Source organism: Felis catus, chromosome D2, assembly GCF_018350175.1.
Source record: "Felis catus isolate Fca126 chromosome D2, F.catus_Fca126_mat1.0, whole genome shotgun sequence".
In the NCBI taxonomy this organism is placed as follows: Eukaryota; Metazoa; Chordata; class Mammalia; order Carnivora; family Felidae; genus Felis; species Felis catus.
The window spans coordinates 39591844-39616239 of NC_058378.1; the positions used below are offsets into that span (position 1 = coordinate 39591844).

At 43.9% G+C, this 24396-nt stretch overlaps 1 protein-coding gene across 1 annotated transcript; it reads left to right on the top strand.

Annotated features, from left to right (window-relative positions):
- The first annotated feature begins 6649 nt into the window (after nucleotides 1-6649).
- CPHXL (cytoplasmic polyadenylated homeobox like) lies at nucleotides 6650-19097 on the top strand. Its single transcript, XM_045040212.1, has 3 exons — nucleotides 6650-7002; nucleotides 13970-14172; nucleotides 16301-19097. The coding sequence occupies exons 1-3, from the start codon at nucleotides 6897-6899 to the stop codon at nucleotides 16844-16846; spliced, it is 855 nt and encodes a 284-aa protein (XP_044896147.1). The 5' UTR covers nucleotides 6650-6896; the 3' UTR covers nucleotides 16847-19097.
- The last annotated feature ends 5299 nt before the right edge of the window (nucleotides 19098-24396 follow it).

The following is a 24396-nucleotide window of genomic DNA, read 5'->3' on the forward strand; positions in this document are numbered from 1 at the left end:
CCCAGGCGCCCCCGGGGGTGGAGGCGGGGGTGGGGGGTGAGGGGATATTTTAAACTCTATTCTCTTCCTTACACAAGTTCCTGGTGAGATGGGTGGGCATGAACTGATGAAGAAAAATCCCCCATACTGTCCTAGGATCATGAGGGGGAGGGGACTCTAAACAAACCTATGGGAAACTGGATAGAGCACTGTGTGCCCTGAGAATTAGAAGCCATTTGTTGTTGCAAGAGGGAACAATGTGACACTGAGTGAAGGAAGGTGAGGCTGGAAAGGCAGGTAGGGTCCTGATCCTTAATGGCATTAGGTGCCAAACTGAGGAGTTTCAATCCCTTAGCCAACGTGAGTCAGTGAAGATTTTTTTTTTTTTAATCGGCAGGGTGAAAATGGTGTACACATTGGATGGAGGTGAAACTAGAAGCGGGGAAAGCAGGGAAGTTGAAACATAGATGGAGGAGTAAAACGGGGTTGCAGAAAAGGTTACATCATTCATTCAAATAGTAAACATTTGGTGTCAGGCACCGTGCGGGGTCCTGGATACAACTGTGGTGAACAAGACAAATGAGGTCCAGACAGGGAGAGAGGGTTCTCTGAGGGCGCGCCAATCAATAAGGATTTACTCGAGGCAGCATAACTTAATCTTTTAATACAACGGAGCCATTTTGACCTTAAAATTTGATACCCTGGGGCGCCTGGGTGGCGCAGTCGGTTAAGCGTCCGACTTCAGCCAGGTCACGATCTCGCGCTCCGTGAGTTCGAGCCCCGCGTCGGGCTCTGGGCTGATGGCTCAGAGCCTGGAGCCTGCTTCTGATTCTGTGTCTCCCTCTCTCTCTGCCCCTCCCCCGTTCATGCTCTGTCTCTCTCTGTCCCAAAAATAAATAAACGTTGAAAAAAAAAAATGAAAAAAAAAAATTGATACCCTGCACTCCGGGGGGGGCGGGGGGGGGGGAATTGCAAACAGAGGTGTCCTTAGGGCATTAAATTAACAAATGAATGAAGGGGGCGGAGATAATGAGTAGGGGGTGATGAAGCTCTGGGAGGAAGGAGAGTGTGTTTGTCCTGCCTAAGAACCTTCAAATGACGGGTGATGACTGATGCTGATGATTAGATTTTGTGCTGGATCTTGGCCAATGGGACTCTGATTTTTTTTTTTTTTATATGAGCTTGGCAGTGGTTGGTTAAGAGGTGGCATAAAGTAAAAAGTCAGTGAATGCTTTCTGTCGTTCTTCCTACTGGTGTTGATTTCAGTGACCTAAGGGCTGTGATATGGGAGGAAGAGGTGAGCAAACGGCTAAAATTCAGTTTGAGAAAATGCAATTCATTGAATGGGCAAATTTACATACAATCAACAAAACCCAAAATGCACAAAGCCAATTGTTGAATCATCAGTTTGCAAAGTCACCAAATTTATGGAGTGTTGGCTTTATACTTTAATGGGGACAGTAAACAGCTTTGTCAGATATGTTTACTTTTGGTCATGGAGTAGCTTTTCCGTTTATTCTAATAGTTTGTGACTCTTAAGATGTAATTTCCTGTTTGTCAACCTTCAGAATTTTTACAGGATTTTTTAGCCATTTTCTCAGATAGTCTATTGTATTAGTTAGGGTTAGATATGGCTGTGAAAAAGCAAACTTTTATTTTTGTTCCACAAATCCAGGTGTTGATTTCCAGGGCTGGTTTGGGGACTCCCATGGGACTCTCTAGGCCTGTTCTCAGTTTACCCCCACTAAGCTTGTGGCTTGGTGGTCAACCCCTGCAGGTATCCTCACGCCTGTGTAAATGATTTTATTCTTTTTTGTGGAATAGCATTGCACACTGCACACAATTCAGCTGAGACCAACTTCTCATGTGCAACCAAGATTTCAGTATGGGGCACGGGATGCATGCAAGTGAAAATGCCTAAAATTTCCCTTTGAGCACATACCCTGAGAAAGAAAAATAAAAGACTATCACCTAGAGGCAAGTGCAATGTCTTTGTAAAAACACATTGTGGTTAATCTCTGCATAAAACAATTGTGGCACCGAGTAGGGACTCAGAAATACCTATGGAGTAGATAAATGAATGAAATACTCAGTTTCAAGTATCTGTATAGAGGGGCACCTGGGTGGCTCCGTCACTTAAATGTCCAAGTCTTGATTGCAGCTCAGGTCTTGATCTCAGGGTCGTAAGTTCAAGCCCTGTGTTGTGCTCCACAGTGTGGGTGAAGCCTACTTAAAAAAAAAAAAAAAATGTGTAGAGGGAAAATGTTAGTCACACCTTTGAAGTAAGCAAAGCGAAAACTAACCACTTGGGGGGCAATGAAGCTTAATTCTTAATATCACAAAAACAATGGAGCAAATGAATACAAAATTCATTGGATCCAAAAAGTGGAGGAAAGTTCCCAAAATTCTTGGGGGGGGGGGGCGGAGAACCCAGAGAAAAACACTTAAGGAAACAAGACTACAGAGCACCAAATTCTTAAACTCACCTATTCTTTCTTGTTGCCCTTTTAACCAGATGATCATTTTATTTATGTATTTATTTCTTTTTTAACGTTTATTTATTTTTGAGACAGAGAGAGACAGAGCATGAACGGGGGAGGGTCAGAGAGAGAGGGAGACACAGAATCTGAAACAGGCTCCAGGCTCTGAGCCATCAGCACACAGCCCGACGCGGGGTTTGAACTCAGAGACCGCGAGATCATGACCTGAGCCGAAGTCGGACGCTTAACCGACTGAGCCACCCAGGCGCCCCAACCAGATGATCATTTTAATCAAACTGCCACACTAATCAGCTTGCTTTTGGCTAGTTTCTTTTACAGGTGCCTGAAATTTATTTTCCCAGTGCCGGAGACACATCTATAGGCCAGGAAGGCAGAGGGCATCGCAGTAGCTGGAAATGGCCTGGTCTGGTTGGAGCTAAGAGTTTGCAAGAGGCCAGGCAGTCTCCAAGGCAAGGTTGAAAGAAGTACCGGCTAGGTCGTCAAACCCCGGTTAGGCGTTCTAGTAAGTTCTGACTTTTCCTTGTGGGTGATGATTGGGAGTTAGGTACTAAAAGCTCCCCGGAAGGCTGGTTTTCTGAGCACAGAAACTGTGTTTATGTGGAGCACGGCTGTATCACAAGGGCTCAATGCACAGGACCTGATGTATGTTGGGCTCTTACTGTTACGGGGTATTTTTAAAAAGTTTTAAGGACTCAGTGGGTGTCCCTTGAAGCCAAGCTTATTATAAAGAATCTGGGGGTGCCTGGGTGGCTCAGTTGGTTAAGCATCTGACTCCTGATTTTGGCTCAGGTCATGATCTCACGGGTCATGAGTTTGAGCCCTGCACAGGGCTCTGTGCTGACAGTGCAGAGCCTGCTTGGGATTCTCTCTCTCTCTTTCTCCCTCTCTCCCCCCCCCCACCCCCCGCTCATTCTCTCTCTCTCTCTCTCTCTCTCTCTCAAAATAAATAAATAAACTTAAAAAAAAAGAATCTGAAGTCAGCGAGTTTTCAATAAAAACTAGAACAAAGATTGGCCAACAATGTTTGATAACTTAGGGAGGCAGATTAACCACAAGACTGGGCAATTTAGGGGCTGATTTGTTGACCTTTGCCAGTGATGTCTAAAAACAGAGTGGGAGCCGAGGCAAGACCCACTGGAGGCGAGAAAGAATGTAAGGCAAGTAAAATAAAGATTGGAGGGGTCCGGTAAAAATGCTTTCAGGAAGCAGCTTGAGGGAGGACGCACCCAGTGTGAGTGCAAGGTACTGAGAGAAAATACGAAACAAAGACAGTTGAGCTGAACTTTGAATTACTGGGGGGAAAAATGCCAGAGATAATCAGGTCCAACCTTATTTTGGTTTGCTCTGCTCTCTTAGTCTCTGGACTTCTCCAATGCTTCCAGCTCCCCCAAATATTGCCCTCGACTACCTCAGAGCATCTGCTACTGCCCAAACAGATTGGCAGAGACACCAATGCCTCTGATGCCAGTGGCCAGCATAGGACCCATCTACAGCCATAACTCACTGACGTGACTTCCCATGATTTCATCTGCAGCTTCGAGTCTGTTCCTCCTGGTGATTTTTCTTCACTTTGGTTGGGGAGGCATGATCTATCTTGGGATCAAGTCAGAAATAAGGGCTCCCCTTCCACCGCAGCCATTAACTTGCACAATTAATATCAAATACTTTTTTTTTTTTTTTAAAGTAAGTTCTGTGCTGAACTCTGGGTCGTGAGGCTTGAACTCACAACCCTGAGATCAAGTTGCATGCTCTACCAACTGACCCAGCCAGGCACCCCTTAATTTGCCCAATAAAACCCTTACTTTCACCTACTTTATGTTTCTCTAGGGATTTTCTTATTTTTAGAGTTTGACCTATCTGTGCTTGTAAGTAATATATATCCACATTAAGCCACTACGATTTGAGATAATGTACAAAAAATCTGTTCTTTGGGCCTGCTACATAAATTTGTAGCAGTTTGGTTGAATAGAAAGGGGAACATGTAGACCCCTCTGAAGGTGGATAAAATCATCTGAAACAGCTGTCGAGCACGTGTTATGTTTTCCATACTTAGAGCATAAAAATCTTTCTCCCACACATTTGGGAAGGTACAAAGTCCTACAGTTGTGTAGAAAACACCAGTGGTTTGCAGTGTCCTCAACTGTAAAATGGAGGTTTCAGCTATCTCAAAGGATTGTTTTTTGTTTTTATTTTTTTTTAAGTTTATTTATTTAAAAATTTAAAAAAATTTTTTTTTATTTTTGAGAGGGAGAGAGAGAGAGAGAGACAGAGCATGAGCTGGGGAGAGGAAGAGAGAGAGGCAGGCTCCAGGCTCTGAGCTGTCTGCACAGAGCCCAATGTGGGGCTTGAAGCCATGAACTGCAAGATCATGACCTGAGCTGAGGTCAGACGCTCACCTGACTGAGCCACTCAGGCACCTCTCAAAAGATTGTTTTAAGGATAAGAGGAATTAGCAAACGATCTAACGTCCGTAATCTTTATTCAATATTAGTCTCTGGTCTCTCCTCCGTCTAATCTCAGTAGGCCTTAGGGATATATCAAGCAATGTGGATCATCTGTGAGCCATAGGGTGATAGTGACAAACATGAGGTCAGAGGTCAGCTGCCCCTGTCCGAGGCTCACTCTGTGGTCTAAATCTCTTTGCCCTCAGTGTCCTCAAGTCAAAAAGTAGGAAAAAAATAATACCTACTTTGTCAGGATATTATGGGGATTAAATAAAAGTTGATTTGGGGAGCCTGGGTGGCTCAGTTGGTTAAGGGTCTGACTTTGGCTCAGGTCATAATCTCACAGGTCATGCGTTCAAGCCCCGAGCCAGGCTCCGGTGCTTACAGCTCAAAACCTGGAGCCTGCTTCGGATTCTTTGCCTCCGTCTCTCTCTGACCCTACCCCACTTGTGCTTTTTCTCTGTCTCTCTCTCTCTCTCAAAAAATAAACAAACATTAAAAAAAAAAAAAGGTAGATTCAGTTTGTGCTTAGTAAACGGAAACGAGGTTTTGAAAGGTGGATTTGGTGAAGTCATCAAGAGGCGTGTCTGGGGCGGGGCATGTCTGGGGCGGGGCATGTCTGGACCGGGCGTGTCTGGAACTGGGCGTGTCAGGGGGCCGTGTGAAAAAGGTGTGGCTAGGGTGGGCCCGTCAGGGGTATATTACTGCCGCTCCCGTGCTCGTCACACTATTACTCAGAAAGACCCTGGCTGGAAGGTTGCTTGAACTCCCGACTGGTGAGTTTCTTTGGTGGGAGGCAGCCTACCTGATGGACTGGTGTTTGTAGGGTCTGTGCTTTCATCTTTTAAAAGTGCGGGCCTATCGGCTCAGGTCACTGGATTGGGGCAGTAGGACTTTCTGAGAGGCTCTGGTCTTTATTTATATTCTTATTTATTTATTAGATATATATTTTTAACGTTTATTTAGTTTTGAGAGAGAGAGAGAGGAGACACAGAATCCGAAGCAGGCTCCACGCTCTGAGCTGTCAGCACGGAGCCCGACGCAGAGCTCCAACTCACCACCGGTGAGATCACGACCTATGCCGAAGGTGGAAGCTTAACCGACTGAGCCACCCAGGCACCCTATTTATTGACAGAATCCGGAGCAGGCTCTGCATATTTATTTTTTAGAGAGAGAGAGAAGGGGAGGGATAGAGAGAGGAGAGACAGAATCCCGAGCAGGCTCCACGCCCAGCACAGAGCCCAACTTGGGGTTCCATCTTGTGAACCTTGAGATCAGGACCCGAACTGAAATCAAGAGTTGGATGCTCAACTGACTGAGCCATCCAGGCACGCTGATTTCATCTATTTTCGATATACAAAAGCATTTCAGGGTTCAGGGCATGGATGGGTTCCTGACCTAAGAGGGGCCATGTTGCTAGACAGTGCCCTGGGGTGATCGGATCACCAGGCTCATCATACTCCTCTCTCCTCATTTTCACGTATGTTTAAAAGTTAACACGATAAAAAGTTAAAAATTCTTTTTCCCAAACCCAAAGAGCTGCCCTGGGAGAATTAAAGCGGCCCTGGGATTTTAGTTTTTCCTAGTTCACAAACGATTTATTTTGTGAAGTTCAACAATAATTTGTAACTTTCCAAGCCTGGGACATGGAAGAGATTTTGACGCTCCGGTTCTTTGAGAAAGTAGATTGAGGATACATGGGGGTTTTGGCTTCATTTCGTTTTCTAGGTGAACCCTCCTTGAGGTGAGAAGTCTCCGTGGTCTGCTCCCGCCTTGCCAGGAGTCTTTTTGCGTTGTATGCTAATGAGGGGTGTGTGAGTCATCTGTCAGAGGCCGCTCAACTACAAATTGGTGGGACCGAGCAGTCCACTGGTCCCATCGCCATCTCTGTCTCAGAGACCAGAGTGATCCCAGAGCAGTGGTGGCCCAGCTGCAGTGCCTTCAGGAAGTCTTCCTTGAAACTGCTGTGGAAATGGCCTTCATCCCTGGGCCCGGAGAGCGGCCAAAGATGCAGAGTGTGGCCTGGGAGGACAGTAGCCCAATGGGCCGTCAGCCTCACAGCCAGGTTTTGAATACAGGTAGGTGGACTGCGAGACAGGCTCCCAAGGGTCTATGATGATACAAAAGAATGTCTGCTTGCTTGCTATTTTTAGGTTGATTTGTTTTGAGAGAGAGCGTGGGTGGGGGAGGGGCAGAGAGACCGGGAGAGACAGAATCCCAAGCAGGCTCAGAGCTGTCTGTGCAGAGCCCTACTGCAGGGATCGACCTCAAAAAAAAAAAAAAAAAAAAAAAAAAAAAAAAAAAAATCAAGAGTCTTGGATGTTTAACCGAACGAGCCAACCAGGCGCCCCAAGGGTGGGGGATTTTTATTCGATTTTAAATTAACTCCGCAGAGTGGGTGGGATAACGGCTGATTGTTATTATTTATTTACTTTTAAGAGAAAGAGACAGGGCACACGCGAGGGGGAGGGGCAGAGAGAGAGACAAAAGATCTGAAGCCCGGCTGGGTTCTGAGAGTGGAGAGCCTCCGAAGGAGGGCTCGAACTCATGAACAGTGACATCGTGACCTGAGCCAAAGTCGGTCACTTAGCGACTGAGCCACCTAGGCATCCCAGGGCTGATTATTTGTTTGCTGTGTATTCCTGTATTATAATGAAAACGTACTTCAAAAAACACCAAAAACAACTGGCTTGACAGTAAAATGAGCTCCCGGGCTCCGATGAACTTGGGATAGGGTTAAGGTCGAACTTGGATAGGGTTAAGGTCGTGGGAATCCATCTGCCTCCTTCATCTGAGGCCCTAGGAGTTGCAGGGCCAACCACTGAATATCTGGCCTGAGGGCTAGATTTGACCTTCAGCCTCTGCCTCTTCCGTGCATGCCCTTGGGCAATGCACTTACTGTCTTCTAACTTCTAGTACTTCCCAAGGTAAAATATTAATAACTTCCCTAGCACCCTAAATAGGAATTATGACGCTAGGAGCAAATAATTCTTGGGGGAGCACTGTCTCAAGGGGTGAAATGACATGCTCATGGTCACAAGAAAGTGGGAAAGATTTGTCTGGGAGAGATGGATCCTACAAAAACTGGGGCTTCTTTCCCTAATTCCCTTCCAGCTCTTTCTGTGGATTGTGGGACTGGGTTCAGCCCAGATGAGATTAACAACATTGCTCAGGGTTGATTAGCTTCCAGTTTGTTCAGGGATCTCTCCATACTGTCCTAATCTTCACTGAGGAAACATTTATGGGAAACTAGAAAGAAATTACCAATTGTGTTTTCAAGAATTGCCTTGGCCACTGGATTTCCCCCCATAGAATAGCTAATCTCATCTCCACACTTCTACAAGTGGAAGAATCTGGGTATTACAGGTTGTGAGCTGTTCTCCCCGAGCAATCCCCTCACTGCAGACTGAGACTCTGAAGCTGTCTCTTTGCTTGCCAAGTGAGGAGGAGCTCTTTGGAAAGAAGCTTGGATTTGGAAATTCCAGGGTAGTTTTTTTCCTTAAGCAGTCCTTAGTCTTTGTAGATTCTTGTGGGATTATTTCAGACCAGGTTAGGGAGGCCTGGGTCTTTTCCCACATTACTGAGCTGATATGGATAGAGACCCACGGCCAGGAATCAGCCTCCAGAATGCTCTGTTGTTGCCAGCCTTCCTCCCTCTCCTGGATCCAGTGAACTGTCATCTTTGGATTTGGATTACGGGTGGTCTGGAAGACAAAATGGTCAAGGATCCTGTACCGTCTGAGTTTCTGGGAGAAAAGGGTTCAGACCCAACATTTACTGTGTTCTTAGTATGAACTGGGATTTATTCAAAATACTTTACCCGTTGGGGCGCCTGGGTGGCGCAGTCGGTTAAGCGTCCGACTTCAGCCAGGTCACGATCTCGAGGTCTGTGAGTTCGAGCCCCGCGTCAGGCTCTGGGCTGATGGCTCAGAGCCTGGAGCCTGTTTCCGATTCTGTGTCTCCCTCTCTCTCTGCCCCTCCCCCGTTCATGCGCTGTCTCTCTCTGTCCCAAAAATAAATAAAAAACGTTGAAAAAAAAATGGAACCACAGACAAAATACTTTACCCGAATTATTCATGTAATTTTTTAATGGCTCCCTACCATAAATCCTCTTAGACCATGTGATCATGTGGAGAAATGGAGACTCAAAAGTCTGATAACCCAGCCGGCAGCAGTTAGGAAATCCCTAGAGCTAAGCCAATATTTGGAAATGTGTGGGGGCAATTTTTGGTTATTTCTATGACTAGAGGGAGCTATAGGCAACCTCGTAGGAGGGAGTCAGGGATTCCATGTGGCAGTTATGAGACAGTTTTTCACAAAGAATTGTCCCTGAATGCCAATGGCTTCTCTACTGAGAATTAGCCCCGCCCTCACTATGTGTGCCCTGTTTTCACCTGGGAAAGGAGAAACAACAAAAGTGAGAAGGAAGAAAAAAGGAACTTTCTGGTTAGTTCAGGAATTCAAAAGCAGAAACCTGGGGCTGACAGAAAGACTACGCCAAAAGTTTAAAGGGCACACGTTGGGCAGAGACAAACTAGGATGGGATTTTTCTTTTAAGGGCTTGATTTGCGTTTCCCTAATAATTAGTAAGATTAAACATCTTTTCTAAAAATTGTTAATGTTTATTCATTTTTTGAGAGAGAGAGAGAGAGACAGACAGACTGTGAGCAGGGGAGGGTAAAAGAGAGGAGGAGACAGAATCTGAAGAAGGCTCCAGGCTCTAAGCTGTCAGCACACTGCCCGAAGCTCGAACCCACGAACCACAAGATCACGACCTGAGAGCTGAAGTCGGACGCTTCACCGACTGAGCCACCCAGGCGCCCCTTAAACATCTTTTCATATGCTTGTAGCCATTTGTATATCTTTGGAGAATATTTATCCAAGTCCTTTGCCCGTTTAGAAAATCATATTTGTTTTAATGTTGAGTTGTAGTTCTTTTTTTATTTTTTATTTTTTTAAGTTTATTTATTTTGAGAGAGAGCGAGCACAAGTAGGGGAGGGGCAGAGAGAGAAAGAATCCCAAACAAGCTCCATGCTGCACCGATGTGGGATCTCAAACTCACGAACCAGGAGATGATGATTCAAGAGTCAGATGCTTAACTGACTGAGCCACCCAGGTGACCTGAGTTGTGGGAGTTCTTTATATATTCTGGATATTAACCCTTTATTAGACGTGATATGCAGATATTTTCTCCCATTCCTCAGGTTGCTTTTTCAATTTGTTATTGTGTCTTTTGATGCATAATTAAACATTTTGATATACTAGGACTTTTTTTTTTTAATTTTTTTTTTCAACGTTTATTTATTTTTGGGACAGAGAGACAGAGCATGAATGGGGGAGGGGCAGAGAGAGAGGGAGACACAGAATCGGAAACAGGCTCCAGGCTCTGAGCCATCAGCCCAGAGCCTGACGCGGGGCTCGAACTCACAGACTGCGAGATCGTGACCTGGCTGAAGTCGGACGCTTAACCGACTGCGCCACCCAGGCGCCCCATACTAGGACTTTTTAAATCTTGTTGCCTGTGCTTTTGATGTTCTAAGAAATAGTGATTGCCACACCCAATGTCATGAGATTTTGCCCTGTTTTCTTCTAGCAGTTTTATATCTTTAGATCTTTGGTCCATTTCTGAATTTTTGTATATGATGTAAGGTAAGCGTCCAACTTCATTTTTTCGCATGTGGATATCCAGTTTTCCCAACACCGTTTGTTGAAAAGACTGTCCCTTCCCCCTGAATGGTCTGGACACGCTTGTCAAAAATCATTTGACCATATATGTGAGGGTTTAGTTCTGGGCTCTATTCTATCTCGTTGGTCTGCATGTCGGTCTTTATGCCAGAACCACACTGTTTTGATCACTGCGGCTTTGTTGTAAGTTTTGAAATCAGAAAGTGTGAGATGTCCAAATTGTTATTTTTCAGGGTTGTTTTGGCTCTTCAGGGTCTCCTGAGATACCAAATGAATCTTGGGATGAATTTTTCTATTTCTGCAAAATATGCTATTGGGATTTTGATAGGGATTGCATTGAATCTGTAAATCACTGGGTAGTATAGACATCCTAACAGTATTTAGTTTTCCAATCCATGAGCATAGATATCTTTCTATTTATTTGTATCTTCTTTAATTTCTTTCAGCAGTGTTTTATAATATTCAGTGTGTAGGTCTTTTACTTCCTTGGTTAGGTTTATTCATAACAATTTCATTCTTTTTAAGTTTAGGTTTATTCATAACAATTTTGTTCTTTGTTTTTAATTTTAATTGTTTAAGTAATCTCTACATCCAAAGTGGGACTCGAACTTACAACCCTGAGATCAAGAGTCACACACTCTACCAACTTACAACTTATAACCCTCAGATCAAGAGCCAACCAGATGCCCTACAATTTTATTCTTTTGATCATGTTGTAAATGGGATAGTTTAATTTTCGTTTCAGACTGTTCATTGTGTATAGAAATGCATTGGATTTTGCATGTTGATTTTTGTATCCCACAACCTTCAGTTTGTTAATCAACAACAAACTTTTTTGGGGGTAGAATCTATAGCTGTTTCTACATATGAGATCATGTCATCTGTGAACAGACATCATTTACGGTGTCTTTCCTTGTCTGGATGACTTTTCTTTTTTTTACCCAATTGCTCTGGCTAGAATTTCCAGTACTATGTTGAATAGAAGTGGTGAAAGTGAGTATTCTTTCTTTGTTTCTTTGTGTTCTTTTTTTTTTTTTTTTTAATAAGTTTATTTTGAGAGACAGCATGCTCGAGTGGGGGTAGGGGCAAAGAGAATTCCACTGACAGTGCAGAGCCCAACACAGGGCTTGATCTCACGACCCTGAGATCATGACCTGAGCCAAAATCAAGAGTTGGCTGCTCAACCTGCTGAGCCACCCAGGCACCCCACGTTCTTAATCTTAGAGGATAATCTTAGAGGATAATCTTCCAGTCTTTCACCATTGAGAATTATGTCTGCTGTAGATTTTTTCATAGGGCTTTTATTACGTGGAGATAGTTCCCATCTATTCCTGTGTTGGTTGAGTGGTTTTGGGGTTTTTTTTTTTTATCTTGAATGGGTGAATTTTGTCAAATGCTTTCTCTACATCTCTTGAAAGGATCATATGGCATTTTTATCTTTTATTTTGTTAAGCTGGTGTATCCTTGCATCCTTGGGATAAATCCCACTTGATCACGGTATATGATTCTTTTAACGTGCTGTTGGATTCACTTTGCTAATATTTTGAGTTTTTGCATTTATATGCATCAGGATATTGGCTTATAGTTTTCTTTTTGCATAGTGTCTATATCTGGCCTTGGTATCAAGGTAATGCTGGCCTTGTAAAAATGAGCTTAGGAGTGTTCCCTCTTCAAATTTTTGAAGAGTTTGAGAAGGGTTGTGGTTAATTCTTCTTAAATATGTTAAGTAGAATTCTCCAGTGAAACCATCTGGTCCTGGGTTTTTCTTTATTGGGAGGTTTTTGATTACTGATTACTCTCCTTGTTTTCAGTCTGTTCAGACTTTTCTTTTTTAATAGTCTACTTTTTTTTTTTTTAATTTTTTTTTTTTCAACGTTTATTTATTTTTGGGACAGAGAGAGACAGAGCATGAACGGGGGAGGGGCAGAGAGAGAGGGAGACACAGAATCGGACGCAGGCTCCAGGCTCCGAGCCATCAGCCCAGAGCCTGACGCGGGGCTCGAACTCCCGGACCGCGAGATCGTGACCTGGTTGAAGTCGGGCGCCCAACCGACTGCGCCACCCAGGCGCCCCTACTTTTCTTTTTAAAATAAGTGTAGTCGACATACAATATTATATTAATTTCAGGTGCCGATTTTCTTTTTCCTCGTGATTGAGTCTTGATGAGTTCCCAGAAATTTATCCATTGCTTCTGGGTTACCCAATTTGTTGGTGTTAGTGTTCTCTTATAATCCTTTTTATGTTTATGGAATTAATTGTAGTGGCCTCATTTCTGATTTTTATTATTTTTTTTAGTTACTCTAAGCAAACATTTATCAATTTGGTTGATCATTTAAAAAAAAACAGCTATTAGTTTTGTTGATCTTTTCAATTTATTTTCTATTCTTTGCTTCTCTCTACTCTCATCTTCATTAGATCTTTTGTCTTCTAAGTTTGGATTTAGTTTGTTCTTTTTCTAGTCTCTTGAGGTATAAAGTTAGATTGTTGGGGCGCCTGGGTGGCTCAGTCGGTTAATCGTCCTACTTCGGCTCAGGTCACGTTATCGCGGTTTGTGTGTTCGAGCTCCACATTGGGCTCTATGCTGACAGCTCAGAGCCTGGAGCCTGCTTAGGATTCTGTGTTTCCCCCTGTCTCTGCCCCTACCCTGCTCACACTCTGTGTCTCTCTGTCTCTCAATAAATAAATGTTAAAAAAAATTCATATAAAAAAATAAAGTTAGATTGTTGATTTGAGATCTTTTGTTTTTAATTTAATTTTTTTTTCTTTTAGAGAGAGAGTGTATGAGTGAGGGAGGGGCAGAGGGAGAGAGAGAGAGAGAGAGAGAGAGAGAATGAGATTGAGAATCTGAAGCAGGCTCCAGGCTCTGAGCTGTCAGCACAGAGCCAGACACGGGGCTCGAACTCACAAACCTTGAGATCATGACCTGAGCCAAAGTCGGATGCTTAACTAACTGAGCCACCCAGGTGCCCCGATACTTTCTTTAACCTTCATTGTTCTTCCTCCACTCCACCTCATACATTGACATTGTTGGTTATCCACATGGGTGTGAGCTGATTCATTTTGTATTTCTTCAACTACTAATGAGGCTAACATTTTCTAATCTGTCTTTTCCTCTATAGCTATGACTCTTTGTTAGGAAGTCATTTGCTGAGGAAGTCATTCCATACCTTGACTCATAAATCTCATTTTCTCATTATAATTTTAAAGGCCTTTAACTCATTAGCAGTCTTATTATTATAAGTAGGCATGAGGTAAGGCTCTACTTTCCAACAATCTTATTTTATGAATGGTTAGCCAGTGAAGAGTGTTGTTTTTTTTCCCCTCAGTATTCCCCCATGCTTTTGTCTTTCCATTTATAGGTTTTTCAGGATCTCAAGTCGAAGATGGTCATAACAAAGTAAAAGAAATGAAAGCAGGAAGAAGAAACGGAAAACCCAGACGTAAATTTACTAAGGATGAATTGCACGTACTTAATTACACATTTGAAGAGAATCCGTATCCTGATTTCACCATTCGAAAAAAACTGGCTGAACAACTATATTGTCAAATATATGTAATTGACGTAAGTAAAATATTCAAAGTTTTCCATTTATGTCTTTTGTAGACAATATGGAAAATGTAAAGAATTAAGAAAGAATTTAATAGCATTTCATCACCTGGGAAAAAGTGTTGACATCTGGGTCACTTTTCTTGTTCATTTCAATGTGGGTATGCATACGCTCTGTGTTTCATGGAAAAATAGACAATTGTGAAGCAGGTCTGGAAGCAGAGACGAGTTAAGAGCCTATTGCAATGATCTAGAATTGGGACAATGATGATTTGGACCAGGGTACTGGTTGTGGAAGTATAGAGAGCTGGAAAGCACTTCTGTTATTTTGAAGGTGGGGCCGATAGTTTGTTAAGAGATCTCTGCATTCTGCCTCATTGCATATACGTAAGGAGGGCTCCAAAATGTCGGCTTAAGCAAGTGGAAGATAAGAGTTGGCTTTAAGGGAAAGAAGGCCTGGGAGTGGAGGTTTTATGCCAGAGACACTGGGAATTTCACTTTGGACATAAGACACATTTGGTATGCCAGTTAAACCTCCAGGAGGAGACAGTAAGTAAACACTAGGATACACAGGTCTGAAGTGCAGGAGAAAGGGTTTGTCTTGATTGTGTCCCCCGACTTGGCACCATACCTCACAGCTTTCGTGGGTGCTTCATAACCATTTGCTGTGTGGACCCATATCTTGTTCAGGGAATCTCTGACGTTACTTTGGAAATGATTGGTGACAGCTGCATGAGATTATTAAAAAATTACAGTATTTTTTAAGACACACAATTAGGAAAATTGTCATTTCTCTTCTGTTACCGTCCATAGCTTGGTGGATTTATTACTTGCTCGACAATTGGAAGACACAGGGAGCTTTGGAGGTTAAAGAGTAGGCAAATATTATGGAAGTCATGATGGTACATTAACAAAGTTTGAACTGGAAACATTGCAAGGAAGATAAAAGGCCATGATTTCACACAAATAAGTAGAAAAGGGATTGTTTCATAAGCAGATTCCTAACAGGAAGTTCACGCATATGGCCACTGAAATTACACTGAGTTGACTTGAGGTGCATGTGCTTGGAGAAAATGCCCGTGTGTGATCAGGAAGCCAGCACAGCTTACGGGAGGATGCTGGGAGGCTGTTACACTAGAGAAAGGGAGCACACTTGTTTTCAGTTGAGTCCTCATGAGATGATCTTCTGATTGGCCCTGTAACTTCTGACAAGTTAACTTTTGCAGCTTTGCTTTCTGTAAAATTATCTATGTTGTTCAGTTGTGAGAATGAGTATTTGGAGGTGTCAGATTCATTGTGCATGGAGTTTTGTTTTTACGCAATCGACCGTGAGTGGATCAGAGGTCCTTTAACTTCAGTGCTACTAACGGCCTAAAGCCTTCCTGGACTTGGAGACAGAGGAGACTCTAGGAGTGAGCAGATGGCAAAAGGCCCCCTCCCCCAGACACTATGACCCATGTCGCGTGACTGACTGACCTACAGCAGCCACGGCTTATTAGAATGGATTGTCCGAGAAAGCATCGTATCATTTCCACCTCCCCCAAAGTCCTGGAGATTATGATTTGGCATGTATAACTATCCCCATTGTAGGGAGGGAAAAAAATGGGAGACTGAAGGTGCTAAAGGGAATACTTAGGGTTACATAAAATAGGCAGTCACGTTATGAGTCAAGCTCTTATGGGTAGCCTTTGAAAATAATAAATTTCAGAACATAATTTAGAATACCTTGAGTTGAGAGTTCATTCTGGTGTGGCAGCTGGAGTAAAATTAAATTGTCGTGTGGGGAAAATTCATTGTGTTTAGGGAGCAGCTGGGAGAGAGTTCTGTCTAAACGCAGAGTAGGTTGTGAACAGGTCGGGGGAGATTTTGAAAGGCCTAGGTTTGCACGTACAGAAGGGCCCCTGTAGACCGTAACGGCCGTTGGGTTTTGGAATTGTGCACCACGTGACTCCTGTTGATCACACGTGCAGCCCCCGGAAAGACGGCCTTGATCTTCCGCGTCTCACTTCAGGTCAGGAGGAAAGTCAGTGAGGATACTGAGGCGAGGCTTAACTACAACAGTCTCTCCCACATTATGGAAATATATTGTGCAATGATACCAGATAAGTCAACTTGATAAATCACGAGTCTCTTTTCTCCTTAGAACTGGTTCCAGAACAAAAGAGCCCGACTGCCACTAAAAGAGAGACAGAGAATATTTGCTGCTAGAAAACTACGTCTGTTCCCTGTGCAGAGTCATTCACGTTTAAGCGTCCAGGACCCCCAGGCAGAATCTCCCAGGGCCACTGAGCAGACCTGCTTCTCTACCCAAGAGGCTCTTCCAGAAGGGGCTGGCTATTTTTTTCCGGGGACACAGCAGGCTCCCAGTCAACAGGTTGGCTCAGGGGACGCCGTGGTCCCAGGCATTGCAAAGGAACAGAGCTATGATTTGGAGTACCAAGGTGACACGGGAAGTAGGCTTTATCCTAACTATCCATTTTATAGCTATGACTCAGCAGTCTCGTTTCATCCTTCTACTTTTTCTGGGCGGTATTTGGAGAACTATGGGGCAGGGACAGGGGAAAGATGGGAGTCAAGGGCCCGCATCCTGCATCATGTTTGCGGCACACAGGGGGAGAGGCAGCAGCAGCAGCAGCAGGCCTGTTGTCCTTATTCACTGTGTCAAGGACAGCAGCACAATGGTTACTGATGTCCTCGGTAGCAGCCTCAGGTTCAGAATTATCAAGACAAACCGTGTTCTAGGATCAGCTCCCGTGCCTGAATCCTGGGGATTTTGGATAGCAGATGGCCTCCCTTCAGTCAGAGCAGCAGGGTGGATGTTCTCAAACGAGTCAGGTCTCTGCTAATGCTGCTGGAGCAAGATAGGCTTTGGGATGAGGGGTCTGCAAAGGTCTGCTGCCGGGACCAAGAACGTAGCTCTAGAATATGGTTCTAAGCTTCAGGAAAAAACACCCATAGGTCATCCCATGGTCGTCCACACAGCAGCCCAAGGCAAAGGCCTCTCCAAAGCCTGCACATAAACACTGTCTGCAGGAAGGCCCCATGAGCTGTGGATCCCTTCTGGTAGGGCAGCAGTGTCCCCCCGCGCTCCACCCCTGACTGTGCATTTACAGTGCCTGGAGAACGCTGGGCTAGAGTATGGAGCATAAAACCAACAAACACAGGCAGAAGCCCACCATCAAACGGCAGTTGCCAAACCCAGAGCAGTTTGCACTTCAGAAGAAAGAGGCTCTTTGATGCACCTGCCCCAGTTAGTGTACCCCCGCCCCTCAGAGACAAGAGATCCAACGAAAAGTACAAGGATATGAAGGTCCTTCCCCTGCAGTAGCCTTTGGATGAGGCTAGCAAGGCTGCTACCGCCAAGCTCTCTCCCCCGACAGAACCGGGGCAGCGGCCGTATGTCCTTGCTGGAGCCCTGACCGCGAAGGACATCCTGACGACAGCAGCCTGGTCTCCTTGCATCCAAGAGGCAAACCCTTGGTTGAGACCATTTAAGGCAGGAACTTGCATCCGCGTGCGGTGGATGATCCTATACCTGAGCCGGTGAGCAGCCCTCACTGTCCCCCTTGGCTGAGAGCTGCTGCCTGGAAATCAGTCCAGAACGTGGATGTGCATCAGCAAGATGTCGCAAGATCTGAGAGTTCCTGGTGGAACATCCAAATGCCATGCTGTTAACCAGAGTTTTTGAGGAAAAGCCTGGTATCTATGAACCTCCGACTTTGAAATGGTTTTCATAATTTTGAGCTTTAGGATACAGAACCATTTCTCAAGTATTTCAGAGCTTTTTCTGTCGGTTTGGTATGCTTTCTCCTACACTGTATAATGTGTTTTACATATTTTAGATTTTAACCCAAATTGTGTCCTGCTGACTGCAAAATAAGGCGTGTGTCCTACATCTTTCCAAGGCAATATGATATACAGATCGGCTTCATTTTGCAAATATTTCCCTTCTGTGACTACAGTAAGATTGAGAGTAGGAGGAGAAACAGCAACTCTGAATGAGTTGAGTATGAGCATGATTTGCACAGTCACTTTGCACGACCACTAAGAATATTTATTAAAGTTGTAGATGTCTGGAAACTCAGCTACTGGATGTATCCTTTAAAAAAACGTGTATGTACTTACAGCACAGAGCCCCAAATAAGAAATATCATGTACGGTAATAATCTAGCACAATTAAAAATAATGGATTAGGACTGTGTAGTTGAGAGTTCTGGTATACAATGTTCAGTGAAAAATCAAGTTGCCTAATTAGTTTTATAGTATGATGTTTATGAGAATGAAATAAGAACTCTAGCAGTAAATAATGTTGATTATTCTTGGATATACATACATATGCAGCAAAAACAAAAACATGGACTGGGTTTATACTGAATTATGGAGGGTTGCAAGAAGGGGCAACCCTTCTTTGGGCAAGAAGGGAAAGGAAAGGAAAGAATAACTTATATTATGAAGCATAGTTTCAGTGTATATATATATTTACAATAATGAGGGGTGGCATCATTGTCTATATTTCCCCAATTCACATTCGGTATGGTATTTACTATATTATGTATTATCAATTTCTGCCAAAGGATTTCGTTTACTTCTAATCGACTCAGTTTATTTCCTCCTCCTGTATAGATTTTGAAGTTTTTTTTCTTTTTTTTAGATTTTGAAGTTTTAATTTTTTCCAGTGATTTCCACAATATGATTTTTGATACTATAGCCTGTAACAAATGTAGTGATTTAGATACATTTTTCTTCTATTAAAGAATGTTGTGTTCTTGGAATAACCCAATTAGTCATGATGTATCCTTATGTATTGCTGGGTTAGAGTTGCTAATATTTTGATTAGTATTAATCAAATTAATCATCAATGTTAATCATAATCATCTATGCTCATGAATGAAATGGCCTCTAATAATTTACTGACACTATCTTTGAGGGCTTAGATCATGTTAAGCTAGACTTGGAATTATGTATGCTAACTCTTACTATTCTCTAAAACCTTGTGTAAAAATTTATTCCTTCATTAAATGAATTTCCTAATGAATCTGTTTGTCCTGACGTTTTCTTTATGGGAAGAGTGTGGACTACTAATTCCATATTTAAATGATGATAGGACACCCATTTCTCCTTGCTACTTATGGCAAAGTGAAATTTTCCCAAAATATGTCCATCTCACCTGAATTCTGAAATGTATTGCCATAAAGTCATTGAAAATATCCCCTTATGCCCAGAGCATATGTAGTAATGTATTTTGCATTTTATGATACATATCTGCATTTTCTATTTTTTTTTTTCTTTGGAGGGTTTGGAAAGACCCAGGTAGTATTATGGGACCTTATTTCCCTGTGGATGGGACTTCTGCAGGCCAAGGGTTGGGGGGGGGCGGTTGCTAGGAGTCGGGTTCGTGTGGGTTGAGGTCCCTGTGGACCAGGTCAGGAGCCTGGCGACCCAGTGGTGAGCGGATCCTGCTCCCTGAGGGCTGTCTGAGGGCACCTGCACCCCGGAGGTCCCGGCTGCTGCTCTCAGACACCCACCTGTGACAAAGTCATCCAAATGAGAGCTGGTAGATGACGGGTCAGAATCCAGGCTGGGACTCCTGTAGCTTTCTTCCACAAGAACACACACCCAGCCGGTGTGTGGAGTGTAGCACGGGGACCCAACCAGGGAGTCCTGTCGCTCTCTGGCCAGTGTGCCTGAGAACTGGGGGCCAGAAGTGTCAAGTTCTGGCATGCTGGATCAGGTCCAGGCTATTATCTGTGGCTCAGCTAAGACGACATAAGGAATTCCTACAGGAAATTTCTGTCAACTTACAAGTAAGGGCTCCATCTGGATCCTCTGTCTTCATTCACTTCATGCCTTGATAGCCCATCACGAGAGTGTTGCGGAAATGGCAGTCACAGATCTGCTGTTCATTTCTTCAATGATAGAAGAAACCAACACAAAGTCTTTGAGGTGTACCCCAAGAAACAGGTGCATCAGGAATATCTGCCTATTTGCATGTCCATTCTACAATTTTTTTTAAATATATATTTTTTTAACATTTATTTATTCTCGAGACAGAGAGAGACAGAGCATGAACGGGGGAGGGGCAGAGAGAGAGGGAGACACAGAATCGGAAGCAGGCTCCAGGCTCCGAGCCGTCAGCCCAGAGCCCGACGCGGGGCTCGAACTCACGGACCGCGAGACCGTGACCTGAGCTGAAGTCGGACGCTCAACCGACTGAGCCACCCAGGCGCCCCCATTCTACAATTTTTTAAAAGTCCGAGTTTATAATCGCCTGGACAGAGACAAATGGAAGGAAGAGCAGGGAAGCAAACATGATTTGTGCAAAGTTTTCATTAATTACTTTGTAGTATGTTCCATTCGATAATAAGGATAGAAATTCTAGTTGTAAGGTAAGCAAATATTTCTCTTTGAAAAGATTTAGCGAAAGGCATTGTAAAAATTTTTTTTTTTTTATGAATAGAATTGTCTTGGGACCACATCTTGACCTCCTTGCGGCATTGTTTCTCTTACTAAAAAGAGACTCAGCTGGAAAATGACATAAATCTGCTATCATCAGAAGAGATTTTATGGGGCACTTGGGTGGCTCAGTCAGTTAAGCGTTGGACTTGAGCTCAGGCTGTGATCTCATGGTTCCTGAGTTCGAGCCCCATGTCGGGGTCTCTGTTGTCAACACAGAGCCTGCTTCAGATTCTCTGTTCCCCCCTTCTGCCCCTCCCCCACTCATTCTCCCTCTCTCTCTCTCTGTCTTTCAAAAAAAAAGATTAAAAAAAAGATTTCATAAAAAAAAAAAGATGTGGATAATGCATGAACTCTGCACAAACTACAAAGAATAAGTTGGGGCACAAGGAACTATAAAGGTCTAGATGCTTCCATGTGGCCATTGTGTACCATGGACTTGTTGGTCCACTCCCTGAGAATGTTTGTGCAATCTTCCATCAAAGCTTTATCAAACTGATGTTTCGTTCTTAAAGATCTGTGTCCAAAAAGGATCTGGATGTCCTATAAGGGCTCTGACCTGGTTCATAGTGGAGTTCCTTGTTGAGCCATGGCTGATATATTCACGGTATGTGCCCTGGATCATTCTAGTTCATAATGTTGTTTTAGCAGACTGGGGTCTCACCCTTCAACTCCGCTTCAAGAAAAGTCCCAAGTACTGATTTGGCATATTGTAGGGACATTCCCTTGCACATAAAAGGATATCTGAACTCCTGGAAAAACATCGTACTTTAATCTGGGCTCTGGTGTTTCTTCTATAAATAGCTTTAAGAATTACCACTTTAACAATACCAATCTTGGGGCGCCTGGGTGGCTCTGTTGAGTAAACGTGCGACTTTGGCTTAGGTCATGATCTCACAGTTGGTGGGTTCGAGCCCCGCGTCAGTCTCTGTTCTCTCTCTCTCTGTCCCTCACCCGCTTGCACTCTGTCTCTGTCTCTCAAAATAAATAAATGTTTTAAAAAAAAAAAAGAATACCAATCTTACAGTGCCAGTGAGAAATCTTATAGTTTCCTTGAAAGATTTGGCATCTAATGTCATTCTGCTGGTAGGGTTGGAATATCCACCCCTCACTGATAGTGGACAAATCTGCAATGTCTCTCTAGTCATTGAACAAAGTGCTGTACCTCACATTGAGCACAAAGACTGGATTGATTGGTCTCCACTTCTAATAAATAGCTTTAGAACAAGGAGAAGTAAATCCGGAGAGGTCTTTGTTTTATCGCTTTAATCTTTTTTCCCAAAGACTAATAATAGCCACTCAAAGATAGAGAAACATTTGGGCCATTCTCTCTTCTTCCACCTGCAGGAAATATTCTGAGTCTTTGTCTCTTTAGTGCACTGGGGTCTCCCTCAGTTTCTGCACATCATGTGAGCACATGGACGAATACCTTCCTCACGTCTCTGATGTGAGGAATCTTGTCCTGTGGGTACCCTTGAGGCTTCCAACCTGAAGGAATGGGAAGCCTCTTGGAACATTTCATTAAGAAAATGAATTTTACGCCCTTCTAAAATACATGGGAATTTTGCTCCAGTTGAAAAGGGGGCAATAAAATCTGTAAGGAGGGACCTCTGGAAGTGCAGGTAAGAGCTGAAGCTGCTATCCATTTTGGGAATTCCTTCTTTGGGAGTTCTCAGCTTTGCTCTTAAGACCATTCGCTGATGGAGTCAGTCCCACCCAGTTATCTTGGATCATCTGTTTTTAGTTAAAGTCAACTGGGAGGCCAGAGGTCGGCTCACCTTCTCATCTTTGGGGAAGCTGGGAGTCTAACCAAGATCACTGCCAACCCGAGGCCCAAAGGAGGGCTACCCAGGTGCACCTGGCTGCCATTTCCCCGTCTGGTGGCCCCCAAAGGATGTCATTTCTGCTAGGCTCTACTTTGGTACTTTAGGTCGAAAGGCACTGAGGCCACGGGAGGGGCCCAGCATGCCCCGTGGAGCTTTTTCTGAGAGGCACCATGGTCCCCGTGGAGGCAGAATTGTTCCCTGGAAATGAGACCACGTCTCTTAAGTGGAAGAAGCAGAATGAGTGCGTGCCTGTCTTCCCAGCATCTGGAGGGGGCTCAGGGAAGGCTGCGGCATCAGGTACCTTCCCTGAGAGTCCCAGTTGTGCTCACATGCAAGCCTTTCCGCATGTCAGGGAGCCACCTCAGCCCGTGACTGTGCCAAGCTCTATGCCAGAGGCTAGAACCGACCGTAATCAAGACAGACCTGAGCGTCCGGAGACTCCAGTGAAGAAGGAAAGAAAGCATAAGGCAATTGTTGGCGCAAATACAGAGTGACAATTGTGCAAACGTCAAGAAGGAAACACAGAAAGTGCTATTGGGAGGGACCAGACCGGCCTATGACAGAGTTGAACCTTGCCAGATAACAAGGAGGTGGCCGGCCAGAAGGGGACAAAAAGAATAGTGAAGGCCCTGCAGTTGCAAGGAGTAGCGTGGCCCAGAGACCGAGGAAGGTCAAGTGCGTGCAAGGAGTGGTGAGCAAGAGGGGGCTGAGCCCTCTCTTAGAGGTCATGGTGAAAAGCAGGGTCTTGGTCCGAATCTTGGAGTCTTTTCATCCTAGACTATAAGTTCCACTGGCCTCGATCTTCTGAACCCAATTAAAACTTTTATGGTCAATCTGATCGATCACATTCGACAAATACAATAAACATTCACTGTGCCTGGCCCTAGAAGAACAGGACCAAAAAAGAGACTTTGTCCCTGTCCTCTGGTCCCCCTCTGGAGGACGAACTGGGGAGAAGGCAGCAGGTGAGCACTTTATTAAGTAACTCTAAGCAAGACAGACTGAGAGGAGTCTGCGAAAGAAACACAAGGGCTGAGGCTCAGGGACCAGATCTGACAGTTACAGGAACTTGTCATGTTAATGGCCACATCTTTGAAACGCCTGTCACATCCTTGGGAATGTTTCCAGAAAAAAGTATAATTTAAGCGGAGCCATGGACAATGATAGGGACTTTAAAAAAATGTTTATTTTTAAGGAGCATGGGTTGGGGGGCGGAGATGGGGAGGTGGACAGAGGATCCAAAGCTGGCTTTGTGCAGACGGCAGAGAGCCCGATGCAGGGCTCGAACTCATGAACTGTGAGACCGTGACTTTAGCCAAAGTCGGACGCTTCACCGACTGAGCCACCCAGGTGCCCCAGGACTTTTTTTTAAATTTTTAATAGGTTTTTTTCCAATTTAAAAGTAATATATTATCCTAAAAGAAAATTTGGTAAATACATAGAAAGATAAGGAAGATAATGACAACCCTACTTAATCCAGAGATACCACTGTGAACATTTTAGTGAGTAACCTTCCAGACTTCTTACCTAAATCTAACAACATTGAAATCATTGCATACATAGATGTGATTTGGCCTCACTCTCTTTTTTTCACTTCATGTGTAAAAAATTCTTTTCCATACCGTTATTCTTGAAAAATATTTTTTTTAAAGCCCGTTGATTTTATACTTTAATCATGTGTGCAAAATGCCTTCACAGTAACGCCTGCATTAATGTATGACAGAGAAACCAAAAAGCTTAGACCCGTCATATTGACACATCCACCAGATCATCATATTGATGGCAAAAAATATGTTTCCAGAAAAGCTGAGGCAAAGTGAAAAATACAAAATGAGGCAGACATTAAGCAAGTCCAGCCAGCATAATTAGGAAGCAAGAGAACTTGAACGTACCTGAGAACAAAGTGTCTGTATACTGGTTTATAGTAAACAGTTCATAAACTGGAAAGCACAGAACCCAA